The sequence below is a fragment of the Jaculus jaculus genome, chromosome 2 (assembly GCF_020740685.1).
Source record: "Jaculus jaculus isolate mJacJac1 chromosome 2, mJacJac1.mat.Y.cur, whole genome shotgun sequence".
Taxonomy (NCBI): Eukaryota; Metazoa; Chordata; class Mammalia; order Rodentia; family Dipodidae; genus Jaculus; species Jaculus jaculus.
Window position 1 is genome coordinate 84,507,377 of NC_059103.1, and position 18,988 is coordinate 84,526,364.

General features: G+C 38.5%; 1 protein-coding gene across 4 annotated transcripts in view; it reads right to left on the reverse strand.

The window, feature by feature from the left end:
- The window catches only part of Ndst3 (N-deacetylase and N-sulfotransferase 3), a 183,239-nt gene that overhangs the window by 19,094 nt on the left and 145,157 nt on the right, over positions 1-18,988 (reverse strand). For 3 of the 4 annotated variants that reach the window (XM_045144424.1, XM_045144423.1, XM_045144426.1), the window contains 4 exons: positions 17,838-18,020; positions 15,969-16,065; positions 10,892-11,015; positions 6,028-6,202 (listed from right to left, as the gene is read on the reverse strand). In XM_045144424.1, the coding sequence (XP_045000359.1) occupies positions 6,028-6,202; positions 10,892-11,015; positions 15,969-16,065; positions 17,838-18,020 (579 nt within the window). Of the gene's footprint in view, positions 1-6,027; positions 6,203-10,891; positions 11,016-15,968; positions 16,066-17,837; positions 18,021-18,988 lie in introns of those variants that run through there. The other variant, XM_045144427.1, reaches the window with a different exon arrangement.

Consider the following 18,988-nt stretch of genomic DNA (forward strand, 5'->3'; position numbering starts at 1 on the left):
CAAGATAGTCATTAAAAATCTTTGATGAATTAATGAATATATTTATATTAGGAAAGCTTTTTTAAAATTATGAGCAAGGTGTGGGGTGTTGTGGTAGATGCCTATAATCTCAGCACTTGTGAGGTAGAGGTTTAAGGACTAGGAACTTAAGGTCATCCATGGCTACATTGCAAATTTGAGGCCAGCTTAAGTTCTATGAGATCCTATAGATAATAACTGAGGAAGATAACTAAGGATCTTAGATTAAAGACATTAAAGACTCAATTTTGTCATGTACTTATATTTAATTTTGACTGCTTTTTATTACAACTTTCCATTTGAGGATTAAACTACCAATGGGCAGTTGTTTAAGCTAGCTCTTATTTATAATAATTTATTAAAGAAAAATAATTCAGTTTAAAATTACAGAAATGTGATGATAATGAGTAGATCAGAACAAGGCACAGAGCAGGTTTAGAGCAGCTGGATTTTCAGGGATGAAGAATTCTGATATATGCTTTACCACCAAATTGCTTCTTCAGTACAAGCAGTTATTTAAACTCCTTTGGAGCTAGGCTACGCAGCATGGTGCACAGCCTGTTTTTATAAATGAAGTTTTACTGGAACACAGCCATTTTCACTCATTTACATGTCACCTATGGCTGCCTCTGAAATATAATTTGTAGAGTTGCCATAGAGACTTTCTAGGCCATAAACCTATGTGTTTTTTATCTATAGGATATGCATGCATTAGAAGCAAAATAATGTTTTGAAATTATTATGCTTATATTAAAATACAAATACATAGGAATATATATATATATATATTCAATTGCCTTGTTATATTCATATTTTATTAAGTAAATTTATCAAATTAAACATTAAAAAAAGGGCAAGGTCAGTACAAGACAGCCCAGGTGCAGGGCTATAACATATGCCAGTGTGAGATGTTACTGAGCTTGGAGGTTGAGCAACAAGGGTAGAGCCATCACTAGCAGTTGCCTTGGAGGGAAAAATTAGGGCAAGAGAGGCTGGGAGCAGGGCCACACAAGCCTTTGTGAGACAGGGGTTACATGGGCTGAGCTTGGGGTTACAAGCCAAGGCTAGAGCCATCTATGGGCAACTGCCTGGGAGGACAAATCCAGTGGAACAATAGCTGGAAGCAGCCAACCAGCTTGGATCCTACTTCTCACATTCACCTTCCAAGCTCACTCCCATAAAAAATTAACTGAAGGGCTGAAGTAGAGGGCAACTGTGTACTAGCTTCAACTCCTAGGAGAACATGGGAGTGGATCTCACCCCTAAAAGCCAGGCAGAAAATAAACCTGAATGAAAAGTAGCCAGCTCAGCCACTAACAAGGCCAGGTCTCCCTATGTCTTACCCAGAACTGCCCAGAGCCCACAGGAGCCACACTCAAATTAGTCCCTTCCTCTTCAGACTCACTCCAACCTAGTGGGTAGTCTTCAATTCCACACCCACCTTAATCAACTTAGATCAGGCTATTCAACACCAGATATTCAAGAGCTTCTGTTGCTGTATCCTCTAAACTCAAGATGGTAAGACCTTCAAAGCAAAGCAAACAACAAAAAACACCCAGAAAAGGGATCCCCACCAAGATTACCTACTCCCACAAAGAAAACCTCCAATGAAAGCTGAGAAGAAACCCAAGACATAGAAGCCAAGAATAACAGCTCAGGGAAATTTTGCGGAAGAGGGGGTGGAAAGAATGTCAGAGCCATATGTTGGGTCCTGATATGCAGAGACATTTATCGTACCAATAACTGTGGGCTAACTCCACAATGCACGACCCATATACCTCAACAAGGAGGGGCCCATGGAGGGGGTAGGACATGGATGAGCCTAATAATGGTATCAAACTGCCTGTATTTGCTGAATACAAAACTAATAAAAAAATAGTATTAAAAAAAATCTCAACAATCATTTTAAATGAACTTAATGAACCATGAACAAATAGCTTGTTGAATGGGAAGAAACAGATCAAAGAAAAATCAAACAGAAATTCCAAGAATGGCTGAAGGAAACAGCAGAAAATTAGCAATAAGAATTTAAAATACAAATCACAGATTTGCTCAATGAATTAGAAGAAAGACAAAAGTACTTAAAGGATGGATTGAAAAAAATGGAAGATACTCAACAAGAACATCTTAATAAATAGCTGAAGGAAATAAAAGAAAATCAGGAAATAGTATTTTACAGATAGCTTAATGAAATCAAGGACAATCAAAAAGAGATCAACAGAAGGTTAAAGGAATTTAAAGAGAACCAACAAATAAACAAGCTCACAGACCAGTGCAACAAACTCAGAGAGGACATAGCCAAATGTAGAATGAACACCAAGAGACAATAAAAAGGTCAAATCAAGAAAAGAGAACAGAATTCATACAAGAGGTGGAAATGCTGATGAAAAACATAACAGAAAACAGAAATGCAATAATAGCCTTCTTAAAAGGTTCCCAAAACCTCACCAACAGAACAGACAACATGAAAGATAGAATTTCAGAACTCAAGGACATGACAGAAGAATTAGCCTGGGACTCCAAAAACATTGTCAAGTTCAAAAATGTGTGTGATCAAAATACTGGAGTAACATGGAATGGAGGGACCATATCTCAACACAATAAAGGCAATCTACAAAGTATCTAAGGCCCACATTACACTAAATGAAGAAAAATTTGAGTCATTCCCATTAAGGTCTGGAACAAGACAGTGGGGCCCACTCTCAACATTGCTTTTCAACATAGTATTTGAATTTTTAGCTCAAGCAATAAGAAAATAGACACAAATTGGTAAGGAAGAACTTAAAGTAGCCCTATTTACATATGACATGATTTTATATATAAGGGACCCAAAGACTCCACCAAAAACTTCTAAAACTGATAAATTCTTTCAGTAAAGTGGTAGGATACAAAATCTACACACAAAAATCTATAACTATCCTATATGCCCAAGACAAACATATATAGAAAGAGAGAAATTATGCTATCCTGTTTTCAATAGCTATAAAAGTTAAATGCCTCAGAATATAATTAACCAAGAAAGAGAAAGACCTGTTGAAGAAAACATTAAAACACCAAGAAATTGAGGAGGATATGAGAAGATGGAAGGATCTCCCATGCTCACAGACTGGAAGAATTGATATTGTGAAAATGGCCATGCTACCAACACTATTATATAGATTCAGTGAAATTCCAATAAAAATTCCAGCAACATTCTTCACCAATACAAAAAAAAAAGGCAGTATCACCATATCTGATTTCAAGATATATTAAAAACTCATGGTAAGTAAAACAGCATGGTACTGGCACAAAAACAGACATACAGATCAATGGAAAAGAAGACCCATCTCTAAATCCAAGGAAACACAGCTACCTCATCTTTGACAAAAAGGTCAGCAATACACGCTGGAGAAAAGACAGCATCTTTAACAAATGCTATTGGAGAACTTGGATAACTACATGTAGAAGAATAAAGTTAGATATACTTTTCTCACCTCACATAAAAATCAACTTCAAATGGATTAAGGACTTCAGTATAAGACTTGAAACTATAGAACAGCTAGAATAGAAAACAGGGAGTGCATTCCATGATATAGGCATAGGAAAAGACTTCCTGAATAAGATGTCAGTAACACAGGAAATTAGATCCACACTAAACCACTTGAAACTAAAAGGCTACTGTATAGACAAATCATCAACATGGTCAATAGACAAACACACAGAATGGAAGAAAATCTTCACCAGTTATACCACTGACAAAGGTCCAATATCTAAAATTTATAAAGAACTCAAAAAAACTATGCAGCAAAAAAATCAAACAACCTACTTAAAACATTGTAGAAATTTGAACAGAGAATTCTCAAAGGAAGAAAAATAAATTTTCATTACACATTTAAGATGTTCTACATCTTCAACTGTCAGAGAAATGCAAATTAAATAACCCTGAGATTCCATCCCACTCTAGTCATGCTGACATCCATGAAAAAGTCAAATGACAATAAATACTGGCCAGGCTGAGGGAACAGAGGAACACTTACCCACTGCTGGTGGGAGTGCAAACTTGTACAACCACTATGAAAATCAGGATGGAGACTCCTGAAAAAGTTGAAAATAGAGCTACCATTTGATCCCACTCCTGGGCATACACCCCAGAGTCTCCATTCTTTACTACAGAGATACTTGCTCAGCCATGTTTGTGGCTGCTCTATTGATAATAGCTAGGAACTGGAATCATCCCAGATGCTAATCAACTGATAAACGGATAATGAAGATGTGGTACATATACACAATGGAATTCTACTCAGTGGTAAGGAAAAATGTAAAAAAAATAAAATTTACAGTTAAATGATGGAGTTGGAAAAAAATCATTCTGAGTGAGGTCACACAGGCACAGAAAGACCAATGCTGCATTTACTCACTCATCTGTAGTTCCTAAGCGGGATCAATTAGAGATGAGTATAAAAGGTAGTCAGCACCAGACATATGGGCATAAAACTAGAATGAGACCATTAGAGGGAAGAACTAAGGGGAGACAAGTGGAGGAGTTACCTGACAAGTCAGGGAGGACAGAACACTAGGGGTGGGGGAGCTTGAAATGACAGGGGGTAGGGAGCGAGGAGAGGGAATTCCATAAAAGTTAAGACAACATGAATCAAACCCATAGAAATTCTAATTCTGACTAGCATTCTACAAGACATAACCACCAATGAATGGGGAGGGGGAGCAGTTAGAAAGGAGGTAGAAAAAGCTTAACCTTCTTAAAACCACGACTCCCAGGCCCAGAGTTTAGATGCCCCCCACAGTGAGCTGTTGGCGAGGCAGACCTATGAGGTCCCCAAAACAATGTAGGCCATGACAAAACACTTGATTATCTGCCAGAGCTATTGCTGAGGATACCACAGGCTGTGGTCACAGGACATCAAATTATCATGTTAGAACCTAAAGAGAAACTCACAGACTCCTGGCTAGCATACATAAGTGCTGGAAAGCCGTATAGGAGATGCTGGAAGAGAATAGTTACCAACAGCATGAACAAGCAGGGGACTCTACAGACTACAAAATCAACCAGCTGAACAAGAAACACACACTTGTGCAATAGTCACACACAGCATTTGTGGGTAACCAACTGTTCTCTGATTGGGCACGAAGCCTGCTCAGTGTAACAGAACTCACACGTGGTAGTAGAAACTAAGTCAGAATTCCATAATCAGGAAACTCATACTTCAGAGAGAAGCCCCCACTGCTCTCTGGAGAAGTAGAGTGGGCTTGTACACCAAAAATTTCTCAAATAACTTTGCATACCTGCTTTAACCCAAGCTGCTCCCACTCTTAGTTGGAGAATCTGCTTTATTTTACAGATGACAGAGAAAATGGAGGAGAGTCAAGATCCATTGTTAAGACAAAAATACAACTGACTGCCCACCATGAGACTTGCCATCTCTTCCACATTGCCAGGCCCCAGGAGAACTTGCAGTGGAAACACTGTTCTTACTCTTAGCCTGACAACCAGCTCTAGGGTGGTGGTGGCAGACATGGTGATCAAGCACAACATATCAAAGCAGAAATCTAGGGGCTACTGGGAACTCTGCACTAAATTAAACTGCCAACAGGCCTGCTTTGGTTCAGGGAGCATTGGGGAAGAGGGGGGTGGGAAGATTGTAAGAGCCACAGAGAGGGCATAATGCCCCAGGCAAGGTTCCCCTACTATCCTACTGGGACTGACTGAAGCCTTCCTGACCCATGGAAAATCCCATAACCCCAAAGAGAAGGGCCCCAGGAAAAAGGGAATGAGGGAGAGAGAAAAAAAGAGTATAATCTGTTATAGGTAAATAAATAAATAATTTTAAAAAGAACATAATAAACAATGGGGACCATTTGTTTCTTTAGGGAAGCAAAGAAAAAATACCTTTCTATAGATATCAAAAAAGTAGCTCATCTTCTTTGTTTTAAAGCCCTTAGATAGTGACTGCTGAAGATGGTCCCCCACCATGCACACACCCCCTTCTCTGTGTTGGGCCATCTCTTCCTTACCTGGTACCAGGAGTAGGCTCGGTCTGATGGGTCAATGAGAATGGTGATGATCTTAGCCTTAGGGATCAGTGAAGCAGCCCTTCTAGGAGCTTCCTCTGAATGGAAGTAATTGGCACTCTTCTCAAATAGAAAGTCAGTGGTGACATTGGATGGAACAGGGAAGAAATCCATATACCTAAGAAAGGAATATTTTTTTCTCAAAGTAAGATTCTTTGCATGATTACACCAATAACTGAAGTGGGGTGTCACTATAGGTGACCCTGTAATTGTCCCACCAATTCATTTGTATACTAAAAACAATCCAATACCTCCCCCTCCCCAACTGAACTCCCTTAAGGCATTTATCCCTCCAGTTAGCAAGGGAGACATGTCCAGAGCACTAAGAATGCATTCTGAAAGGTGTTCTAAATATCTTGAGTTTTTGTTTCATATAAATAAAAAGGTGCACGAGAATACAAATGTAGACACAGAATGAATAACCAGCAAGAATAATCAACCTTTATGCAGAATGTGCTAGAATGTAGAAAAGTTACACAAAGAACTGCCCCCCACCCCGAAATGATCAAAACAGAGGATCCATGTTATTCAGACATTTTAAGAGAATTTGCACATGATAATTTTGGTGCTATCACGTAAAAATTTCATTCCCATAGTGCACTATGTGAGAATATTTCATCATGTACTAATGAAGCTCTGTATGACATTAATGTTGCCTATTTGCTTAAATGGTTTTCATAGAAAGTTACTATGTTTCACTTTAGAATAACTATTAAAAGGTTTAAAAAGCATGTGCATATTTCCAAATATTAAGTCATATAGAAATTTCCAAGATCAGGTCTTTCTTGTATTCTTAAGTGTACTGAGAAATCCACCATCACTATGGGAATGAACACAAAATAAGCTACAAACTCCAGCCGAGTAATGCCAATTCTGTTTCGTGTTCCACCAGTAGTAAAAGTGCTCAGGAAGAACTAAGTCAGTGTATGATAATACATACTCTGAAGCAGCAAAGGATGCCATTTAGAAGAATAAAAAACCACCTTTTGTTTAAAATTTATTTAATTTCTTTTTCTCTTTCTCTTTTTTTTTTTTCAAGGTAGGGTCATGCTCTAGCCCAGGCTGACCTGGTATGTAGGTTTAGGGTGGCCTCAAACTCATGGTGATCCTCCTACTTCTGCCTCCAGAATGCTGGGATTAAAGGCGTGCACCACAATTCCTGGCTAAAATTTAATTTCTAAGGCTTCTTCCATGCTATAAGGGCCTCACTCTGTGCCATCTTCTTCTACTCATGACCAAAGTACGCAGTAAATACTGAACAAAAGAGTGATGATCTGAAATTCATGTGATGACTTCTTTTTTATAGTGTGCTACTTTATTTCAACTGAAAGATATGTGATATGTCACAGACTTTGGGCTGCAATCTCTTGTCACTTCAGAGTGTCTATTAGGACAGGTAGGTGATAAGCTTGCAAGTGTAACTTGTGCAGAGTAAAGGATCCTTCCTGCTGTTTTATGGGGACTGAATTGCTGGTTTAGGTCATTGCGTTATTCTTTTAAAGAAAGAGGCATATACAAACTTCTGAGAAGAATTTGGTTTTCCATTTCTTTTCTGGTGTACATTCTATTTACAGCAATATGCAATATGTTATTACAGCAATATGTTGGATTGTTATTTAGAAGTTTATACTGATTTCAGGAGTGATAAGGGTGTCATGAGTGTCTAGTAGCATCCTATTTGATTCAAGCTTCTCTCAAACCTATTTGTTTTGAAGAATTCTCCAAAATCATTCCAAAGAGGACAGAAGTGCTAAAATTAGATAGCTTTTACCTTCTAAAGATGATTGTATTTTCCCTACTATTTTTCACACCAGTAACAGTTTATACTCTGAAAAGCTCCTGAAGTCATGTTGAGTGTTGAACCTGTGCAGTGTTAATTTTGCCTGGCCTTACATACTCACAGGGAAGACAAGGTCTAGTCTTACTTGGCAGTATGTCACATTTCTCAAGTATAGAACTTAGAATTTATAGGCACTTAAAAATATTTGATTAAGAAACAAGTAAATAGGGCTGGGGAGAGGGCCTGGATTTTGATCCTGAGCACCCATGCAAAAAGCTGGGTATGATAGCACATGCCTATGATCCTAGTGCTGGGAAGCAGAGAAAAGAGGATCCTTGAGGCTTGCTGGCCATCTAGTATAGATGAGCTCAAGGTTCAGAGAGATCCTGTCTCAGAAATAGGGAGTGATTGAGGGAGGTGCGTGATATGAACTTGTGGCCTACACATGTGTACACAGGTACATATGTACTCCCTGATGCACACACGCATATACCCTATTTACACAGACACAAAATAAACAAGTAAGTAAAATAATTTCTGGTTCAAACTTCCAGGAAAGGACTCAGAAGTGATCCTGATAAGATCAGTCATGAAGCATAAGTATTCAGGTTTCCAAAGAATTAGCAAGTATATTACAATGGCTTAATGATGCAATTCTTATCAATCTTAAGCTTTGCTATGTTGATAAAACACAAAATACTTTAGCATTTTTATCTGAGAGATGTGTTTTTTCTAGCAGTCTGTATTTATTAGTTATTTGTGTTGACCTCGAGCATTTTCAATCACTCTTACTCAAAGCCAGGTTATACTGCAGCTGTTCGAAATGCTAACTGGATTTTATGGCTGTCTATATACCATTCAAAAATCCTACTATATCCTCATGCAATTCAGCAAAATGTCCAATCATAAAGCATAAAGCTTACATGCATGAACAAGTGAAACATTTTTCTGAGGCCTTTTCATTACAGATTTTTGTTAGTTTTTATTTTTTTTTTAATCAAAGATGAAGTTTTGCAATTTCATTTTGGTGTACTCTCCTCTTATCCTCAGCCTGCACTTAGATTACTGCCACAGTTAAGGCAGCCCTAGTTTTATCCAGTTCTTCACGAAGAGCAGATCCATGCATCTAGATTATTGTGGCTTGAATGTGAAATGTCCTTTACAGGCTCACGTGTTGGAGTACTTTGTGGCCAGCTGGTGGTGGTGTTTGGCAAGGTTGTGGAACCTTTAGGATGTGGAGTCTTGCTGGAGGAAGTTGGTCACTGTGGGTGGGCTTTGACTTTATAACCCAGCCCCACTTCCTGTTCCTGCTGGCTTTGGACTGTGGAAGCAACATAATTTGCCAGTCTCTGGCTCCTGTCACCATGCCTTCTCTGTCTCCTCCTCCAGCAGTGATGGACTTTCCCACCTGGAGCTATAAACCAAAGGAAACCCTTCCTTCTCTCATCTGCTTCTTGTCCAGTATTTGGTCATAGTCATGAGCAAAGTAACTAATACACAAATGAATTAAAGGGTGCTTAGGTTAATTATTTTAAAGGCACTGGAACTCTGAGACAAAAGGTCTTCAGCCATGTGGAATCATGATCCTTTAAGAACAGCTGATGCTTCATGGAGAAGCCAGTACAGGCTGTGAACACACTTGAGGCTGGGGAGAGAAAAGCTGAAGTAGTTACAGATTAAATGTGTGCAGTTTCCGTCATTTGCAATTTGCATCGACTGTCTTTTGTGAATGTATGATTGTCAATCTAAAGGGTTTGTACTGGGAGTACTTCTAGTGTTATATTGCAAATCTTCTTTGCTCTTTCGCTCTCTAGTTATTTATATCTAGTCAGTTCCTTGTAAATGGCTGAAGGGAAATTTTGTTCTTATTACAGTGCCTATACTCATTATTACTTTATCATTTAAAGAATTTTGTTTGATACAATTTGTGACCAAGAAAATTTGTTGTTCCACAGTTAGTAAGTACCAGTAACAGTAAAGATGTCACTAGCCTCTATCTCCAAGGGAGTCTTCAATCCTGCCTTTTATTTCCTCTACTATACACAAGCATGTATATTTGAGTAAGGGGGTCATTGAACTCGATATCATTGGTGGTTTATTCAATACCACAGTCATTATCAAACACTGTATATAGAACAACAGGCAATGAGAAATACAATTAATACATTGAAGCTAGTAGGTGCTCAAATATACCCTAGTAGGTGCTCAAATATACCCAGTCCCAATTTATCTCTCTTTCAACTACCCACAAAGATTTCTTCATATGGTTGGTCCTTACATGATTGAGATCATGAAATTTGACAACAGAGGTTAATACATTCAACTCTTTTATAATAAATGCAAAATGTTTATGTCTTGGAAGACTTTTTTAAAAAATCATTCTGTACAGTACTGATCCTTAATAGAAAGACCTCTAAATACATCTTTTGTTTTAATATGCTACTTTGTATCATTCATTTCTATGTATATTGTTATAGTCTATCTATTTGTATATTTTATTTTGAGCTATTTTCTTCAGGTAATGCATTTCAAAATTTAATTCTAGGTTAAAAATTAAATTTTATGTATTATCAATATATTTCTAAATCTTTTATTACCCATGAGATGCATAAACATTTTTATTTCTAGTTACTTATTTTTACATCAGACCATAGTAGAAAAATTATACATGTGGCCCTAATGTAAAGTGCTCAAGGCAGGGTATGAGAGGAGAGGAGTTTCTTGTGAGTCCAGAGAATGAAACTCCTATGTCATATCCTAACAGTCTGACTTCAGATCTATAATTTCTCCTCAAAGATCATTAATGGCAGTTGACATGTGGGTCTCAAAGCACCAAGTCCCTTCATCAACTGAAAAGGACTTGCCATGAACAATTTTTTGTGCTTCTTGATGCTATTCAATCAAGTTCCAAGAAATAGAGCACAAGTTTTATTTGTGGTTACAAACTTAGGTTTCTAAACATCAGCACTAGGTTCATACTGTGCACAGTATATCTACTTTTAGATTTATACTAATAACCCATCTTACCAATCAATCCCCCTGTGGTAGTTATTTCTATTAAAGAACTGTACCTCCTCAAAGGTTTTTGGGCTGGGGGAGTTACTAAGGATGGAGGGATGCATAAGCAGGAACAAATACAAAGCAGTGGTACCTGAAATGACAGCAGAGATATAGACATCAATGGAATGAAAAGACGGTCTCCTAGTGCCAATATTTCAGACACTGGTAAATATCATAATAACCCAAGCAGATTCATTCTATGAATTTCTTGACATATTGAATAGATTGTCCACATTTAATGAGAAGTTCATTTTCACAGATGGAGATAGAATGCTCTGAGTAGAGCCTGTTGCAGGTGCTGGGAGAGTGGGCTTTGGATCTTTGCACAATCACTCATGTGTGCTGCGACCCTGGCTTTTGGCTTCCTTTCATATCCATTTTTTTTTTTTTTGAGCAAAAGTCATCTGGTTTGTCTACTTCATAGGTTTTCTCTGGTGACAAACAGACATATCTGAAGATGTTTTGACATTAGTAATGCTCTATATAACTAAAATATATAAATATTTAATCTATTACCAGAATTGATAATTGTATAAAATTCTTTCTAAGGCCTATAAAAGATAAGAAAGAATTTATTCTTTTAAAATTTTAAATATTATTTATATATTTGACAGAGAGGTGGGGGGAGAGAGAGCAAGAGAAAGAGAGAATGAATGAATGGGTGTGCCAGGGACTCCAGCCACTGCAAATGAACTTCAAACATGTGTGCCCCCTTGTGCAACTGGCCAATGTGGTTCCTGGGGAATAGAACCTGGGTCCTTTAGCTTTGGAGGCAAATGCCTTAACCGCTAAGCCATCCCTCCAGCCCAAGAATTTAATCTTTCAATAAGTTTGCATAAACTTGAGAGTACCTATATAATCAAGGAAGTGGTTGTTTAAATTACTGAATAAGAAAGTAATGTACTTTCTTAGTGACATAATTTATAAAATTAGCATATATAGGAAAGTTTATGACTATTGAGGTCCAAAAATATATTTTTTTAGGATGTCAAGTTTTTATTTTGTTAACATAATAGGAGACAAAGAGTCCAGCTTTGGAGACAGGGTGTCACTATGCAGCCCAGGTTGGCTGCTGTGTGTCTATTTCATCAGTGGTAAGTGTATATGATCATGGGTGGACACGTGCATGTCAGTACCTATGAAGCTTCAGTTTTCATACATTTTGTGAACTTCAGTACTGAAATATTTTTAATATGGATTAGAAATATGTGCAAAATTACCCAACAAGACATTTTTGACAAACCTAAAGTTAAGAATAAATGTGAAATTCTGATGGAACGGCTATAAGAAGACAGCTTTGTCAAAGTTCACAAAATACATTATGACTATGCATAAAATTGTCTGTAAATATCATTTTTATAAAATATTAACTATTAGTAGATACAAGGTAGATGGATCTCAAAAGTATCAGAAATAAAAGACATTAAACACAAAAGGCCATACACATTCCACTCACATGAAGTTCTACAAAGTGGAGTTCTCTCTACAGTTGCAAAGTGGCTGCTTGGGGCTGTGTGGTGCTGCAGGGCTAAGTGACTGTACAGGGACATGGAAAACATGGTTTAGATAGAATGCTTCTATATTTTCAGTGCGGTGGTGCTTACATGACTGTGTGTAGTTTCCAAAATTTATGTAATTCTGCACTAAAATGGGTGCATTTTATTGGGTGTAAATTGTACTCCAAAAAAAAAAAAAACCTGAAAAAATCTTTTCTATAAAGTGAAATTGCTTTCTATAATTTTCTATGCCAAAGGCAAATTCATATCCAAATAGTACCATAAACATCTGAAAACCCAACTGAGTCAAGGATGACAAGTAATAATTCTGCTATGTAAGCATGGTGTTCAAACGTCTGCATATCTAGCACAGCATGTGTTGAAGGGCATCCTGCAGGACTTTCTGAAGCAAACCTGACATGCCAAGCTTCAGAGTGGTGATCAGCAATGACAAGGTTCTGTTTTGATGGTGGGAGTTCCCTGAAGAGACTCTAGCTTCAATGTTTGCCTAATTGCCTCTTGCCTTTAGATAGATAAGGGCGGGCTGGAGAGATGGCTTAGCGGTTAAGTGCTTGCCTGTGAAGCCTAAGGACCCCGGTTCAAGGCTCGATTCTTCAGGACCTATGTTAGCCAGATGCACAGGAGGGTGCATGCGTCTGGAGTTCGTTTGTAGTGGCTGGAAGCCCTGGTGCGCCCATTCTCAATCTCTCTCTCTCTCTGTCACTCTCAAATAAATAAATAAAAAAATGAATAAAACTAGATTAGATAAGGGCAAATGACATAAAGAGAAGAAAAGTATTTTCTATACTTACCCATAGTTTCTGTTATTTGTAAATGGGACTGATGGAAAAATGGGAGTAGGCTCTCTGTATCTTTTTTCATATTTTTATTTTTGCTTATTTATTTGAGAGGGGGGATGGGAATGGACATGCCAGGGCCTCTAGCCACTGTGAACGAATTCCAGATGCATGCACACTATGTACATATGCCTTATGTGCGTATTGGGTAATTGATCCGGGGGCCTTTGGATTCACATGCAAGCACCTTACCTGCTAAGCCTTCTCTGCAGCCCTCTCTGTATGTCTTTCATAGAATTTTCATTGTCTCCAGAGAGACTAAAAGAGGGGCTGTATTCCACTTGCAGGCTGTTTCCTGAGGCACAGTCCACATGTCCCAAGTAATTTATCATATAAGATAGAGATTGAGAGTGTGGCATTTTAAAAGTTCCACTGGGATTCATTTCAATACTGACTTTTCCAGAAACAAGGAGCATATGGGGAAAAGTGCACACCAATTTAAGGAAAGATGCAAGAGATTTCTCCTGGGTATTAGCAAATTTTTTTAGCACAAAGTTTTGTTGATGACTAGGAATTCTGCTTGTTGCACATCTTTTAGATTTATAAAAAAATAGTCATCGTTGCAAGAAATAGTTTATAAATAAACTGCATACAGAAGATGGAAGACTATTTTCTGGAAAGGAATTATGATGAAGAGTTAAGTACTTGCATGTGTCTCTTTTGACTTCTGACCAAAACCTGTCAATTACTTTCTAAAAAATAAAGCAGTTGTGATTTTAGAAATGTTAACACTTCTCAATTAAGATATTTGAAAAAATAAGGCTGGAGGAATGGCTTAGCACTTAAGGTGTTAGCCTGCAAAGCCAAAGGACCCAGGTTCAATTCCCCAGGACCCACGTAAACCAGATACACATGGTGGCAGTTTGGCAGTCTGGAGTTTGTTTGCAGTAATTGAAGTCCCTGGCATGCCCAATCTCTCTCTGTGTTTGCTTCTTTCTCTCTATAATACAAAAAATAAAATAAAATAAAAAGATATTTGAAAATAATAAAATTTGTTGGCAAATTGCTGGATATTTGAACAACATACCATCCCTGTGGTGGTTTGATTCAGGTGTCCCCCATAAACTTAGGTATTCTGAATGCTAGTCACTCCAGCTGATGAGAAATTAAAACCTCCTGGAGATGGTGTATTTTGGGGGTGGGCTTATGGGTGTTATAGCCAGTTTCCCCTTGTCAATGTTTGGCACACTCTCCTGTTGCTATTGTCCACTTTATGTTGGCCAGGGGTGATGTCCACCCTCTACTCATGCCATCATTTCCCCCTGCCATCGTGGAGCATTTCCTCTAGGCTGTAATCCAAAATAGACCTCTTTTTCCCAGAAGCTGCTCTTGGTTGGGTGATTTCTACCAGCAATGCGAGCTTTAGTGTAACAGTAAAGTGGTTCCAAGTTGTGGGGTTGCTGCTAGACACGTGACTGTGTGGCTTTGGCCTTTTGGAGCTGATTTTCAAGAGGAATGTGGGAGATTTGAAACCTTGGCCTAAGAGATGCCTTGCAGTGCTGTAAGTACAGCTTGATGGATTATTCTGGTCAGAGCTGCAAGACCTGAATGCAGTAAGAACTATGAACTGTAAGGTTTGGCTTATGAGGGTGAGAAAAGCTTTCCTTGGACTGGGCTAGCGGTTTGTGTGGGAAGCTTGCTATAATGCCTGTGTCCTGAGAAGTTGTTCAGGGTTGGTTTGCATAGAAATGAACTGGTGTGAGCAGAAGGATATGGCACAGAATAAATGAAATCTTTGGGCCTAAATTGGTGCCCATTCACCTGCAAATTGTTTGTGAGATAATACCCTTTGAGATTGGGCCAGCTGACCTGCACTGGGGCAGTAGGAAGAATGTAGACTTTTTTGAAGGGGCTGAGTGCTAAAGAAGTATCGTGCTCTTTCAAAGTCGGCTTTATCTCCGCCCCTCTCCAGATTAACAAATTGGCACCCTACCTGGTATTGTGGAGTATAAAAAATGCATGAAAGAGGGGTCATTGAGTTTTCCACACAGTCTTGTGTTTTGGAAATGGTCATGGACACTGTGAAGCGGGTTTGCTGGATGCCTGCATGGAGACCTGATGGAGCTGAGAGGATGAACCATGTATTGCAGTGGAGACCAAGTGGAGATGCCGGGACCACAAGATGGCTTGCTGAGGAAAGCTGCCAGTTCTGATTAAGTTTTCCAGGACTGTGAGTAGCCTAGCTGGAGGGGTGGAATTAGAATGCCAGAGACTTGTTGCTGGTTAGAATTATTGGACTTGGAGATTTGTCACTGCTTAGAGATGTTGGACTTGAAGCTACAGAGTTTGATGTTTGCCCTAGTTGTTTTAAATATTGTATTGGTTGAATATTTCTTTGCTATGCCCAATGCCACCTTTTGCAGTGAATGTTTATTCTGTGCCATTATGTTTTTTTTTATTTTTTAGTATTATGGATCAGTTAAAAGATCTTCGACTTTGCAGGCTAGCACCTTAACTGCTAAGCCATTCCTCCAGCCTTATTTTTTCAAATATCTTAATTGAGAAGTGTTAACATTTCTAAAATCACAAGATCTTTGATATATATAAAACTGTGCTGATAAAGCACTTAGGAACACTGTTGAGCTAAACAAAATTGTATCAGGATTGCATGTTACTCCTATTTTAGCTTTATAGGGTATTTAAGGACTGATTGTGACAAGAATTCATTGTCTACTTATTAAAAGTCCTCACCAGTTTTCTGGGGTCCTATCACCAGGAATTTTGGTAAGCGATCACAGGTTTTTTCTTTAGACCAAATGTCTCTGTGGCGTTTGTCATCACAAGGATTCTAGATTGGAGAAAACATAAAGATGAATTAGTTTTTCTGTGTCTATGTGTAAGCTGCACTCTGCCTGTCCTTGTGAGTTATCCCAGGAGACATTTGGACAAGCAGGGTGCTTCTCTTTTAAATGCAGAGCATGAAGTGGTATCACAGAAGCTTTGAAGCTGTTTCTTTCTGCCCTGAAGTAGAGAGTGAGGACCTGAGGATGGGAAAGAATTTCCACTTTGGGTAAACAGCCTCACTGCACTACAGGCATAATATTCTTATCTTACTGTCAACTTTACATTTATTTATACTTCTTGTTAAATACTGCATTTGTTTGGCAGTATTCCACTTTCTATTATCCCACAAAAAGGTACACTCTCAGGATTCAATAAATCCCTATAATATAAGGTGTCAGATTTTTATTCTAAGTGCATGAGCTTTCATCCTGTGCTTGTCAAGGGCAGGACGTAACCCAAATGACACTGTTCACAGAGTCAGTCACTTCCAGGCACCTTCAGAGGCTGGTAAATGTACATCTACAAATGCGCAAACTCCTAACTTTAGCAGATGGGTGAGAAGGTGAATTATTACACTAACTTTTCAGGTTTGGGTCTATAGTACTTAACTGTATTAGATATATTTAGAACACTTTATGTTCACACAATGTGTGCATCATGTAGGAAAAGACAGGAATTATAGTACTTGTTAATACTATTTCAGAAAAGAGCAAATAGGACATTTTTTTCTTCTCTTCAATTAATACTGTATATATGTGAAGTTAAATAAATTTGTGTTTAGTTAAGACAAAAGTGAGGGTGCTCCTTTGGGCTGCTGTTCTGGATAGCAGCTTTTGTTTTGTTTTTGAGGCATGGTCTCACTGTAGCCCAGGCTGACCTGGAACTCATTCTGTCATCCCAGGCTGGCTTTGAACTCATGGAGTGCTGATTCTTGTTTTTCTTTTTCTTTTTTTTTTGAGGCAGAGTTTCACTCTAGCCCAGGCTGACCTGGAATTCACTATGTAGCCTCAGGGTGGCCTCGAATTCATGGCGATCCTCCAACCTCTGCTTCCCAAGTGCTGGGATTAAAGGTGTGCGCCACCACACCTGGCTGAGTGCTTCTTCTTGAATGCTGTGATGAAAAGCATGTGATACCATGCCTGTTTCACAAATTGTTTTAAACTATTCATGTGTAATAATAATGATTTCTGTTTATAAGTAAGGTGGTAATTACTGGGGGAACTGAATTTCGTCTGACTAACATTTGATTTGTAGTGATGCAGGCTATAATACTGAGATCTTCCCCAAGAGCTGCTACTATGGTTTGGTCTTTAGAGACAGAGGGATGTGCTCAAGATGGGCCATGGTGTCACCTGCATAATAGGCAACCTGTTTGCCATACGCTTTCAAGCTGTCAACCCATGGCAATCTGCAGACCGATTACTCCCTTCCAACTGAAAACATCCTGTCTATTGACTCCTTCAATGAAATTCTGTGCTGTCTAGTAGGCAAAGGAACAGAGAATTTGGCTCATCCTGTAGCAATGACACAAGCTTTTGTGTGTAGGCTCTTCCCCAGCTCATTAGCCCAGTACCATTCTTGAAAGTGCCTTTCTCTTTCTCTCTTTCTTAATAAACTGCCTCAAAAAAAAAAAAAAGGCAAGCAGTACTTTCTCAAACATACTAATATTTCCAAGACCTTCAGATGCTTTGACTTCTCACATTTGGATAATTTTAACAAACTGTAAAATATTTATGTGAGATTCATTATGCTTTCCAGGTATTGAGCCAGTTTTACCTGCCAGAGAGGGTCTTTCTGATCAGGAAAGAGCTCAAAGTATTTGTGAGCCAGCTGCACTGGGGGCAGAGTCTGAAGACGTAGGTTGGTCCAAGTCTGCACGAAATTGGCCAGGTTCACAAAGGTGTATAAACCCAGTCTGTCGTTTCCATAATTAGACAAATGTGTCATGAAAATACTGATCTGAAAAAGACAAACAAATGTTGGTGGAAAAGTTTTGGAAACACTAGAGGGCAGTATAACCACAATAATACTAGACTTTTCTTAGAGCAGTCTGTATAAGGATTTCAACTCATGATCTAATTTGTACTTTGTATATGTCCTAAAATCTGTCATCATATTAATACATAATAGAGATCATGCTATCAGCAACATCAGATGAGCATTTTCCCTGAAGTTTTAACATATTTCATAACAAAAATCAGCTCAAAATTTTGCATTTGCTGCATGCACACACTGGTGCAGTAGCCTGGTCCTTAACACTACATATAGTAGCCTAGCCACCAGAACACTGGACCCTTGAGATGTGTGCAGAGCAGTAAGACTTTATGAGTGGAATTTTGTAATGTTAATAATTTAATTTGTTTGTTACTGTAGTATTTCTAGGTAAGGGTGCAAATAATCAATGAAGTTATTATTTTAACTGAATATCCTCTGTTTCACATTTCTCAGAAACTAAAATCACACACACATGATGCCTCAGTGTTATTTTATATCAATAACACTAAACTATTCTATGCTCATTGGGTCTATTATTAGTCCCAGTCTGAAATCTCTCCTTCAAGAGAAGGGTTTAGTGCTAGCATACAGAAACTGCACCTATGCATTGGAAAACAATACAAACAAAAAAACCCCAGCAAAGTGGCACAGTTTTTATTTATTGTGTGTGTGCTTGTATGTATGCACATGTATATGTGTGTCTGTGTGTTTGTATGTATGCACATGTACATCTGGTGCCTGTGTGGGTCAGAGGGTGACATAAAGTGCCATGCTTAATTGCTCTTCACTCTATTTGCTGCAGCATGGTCTTTCATTTGAACCCAGAGCTCTCTGATCCAGCTCGTCTTGCTTGCCAGCTTTTTCTGGGAATTGCCTGTCTCTGCCTCCCCAGTGCTGTGATTGTAGGCTGGTGTTGCAGCCAGGTTCGCATT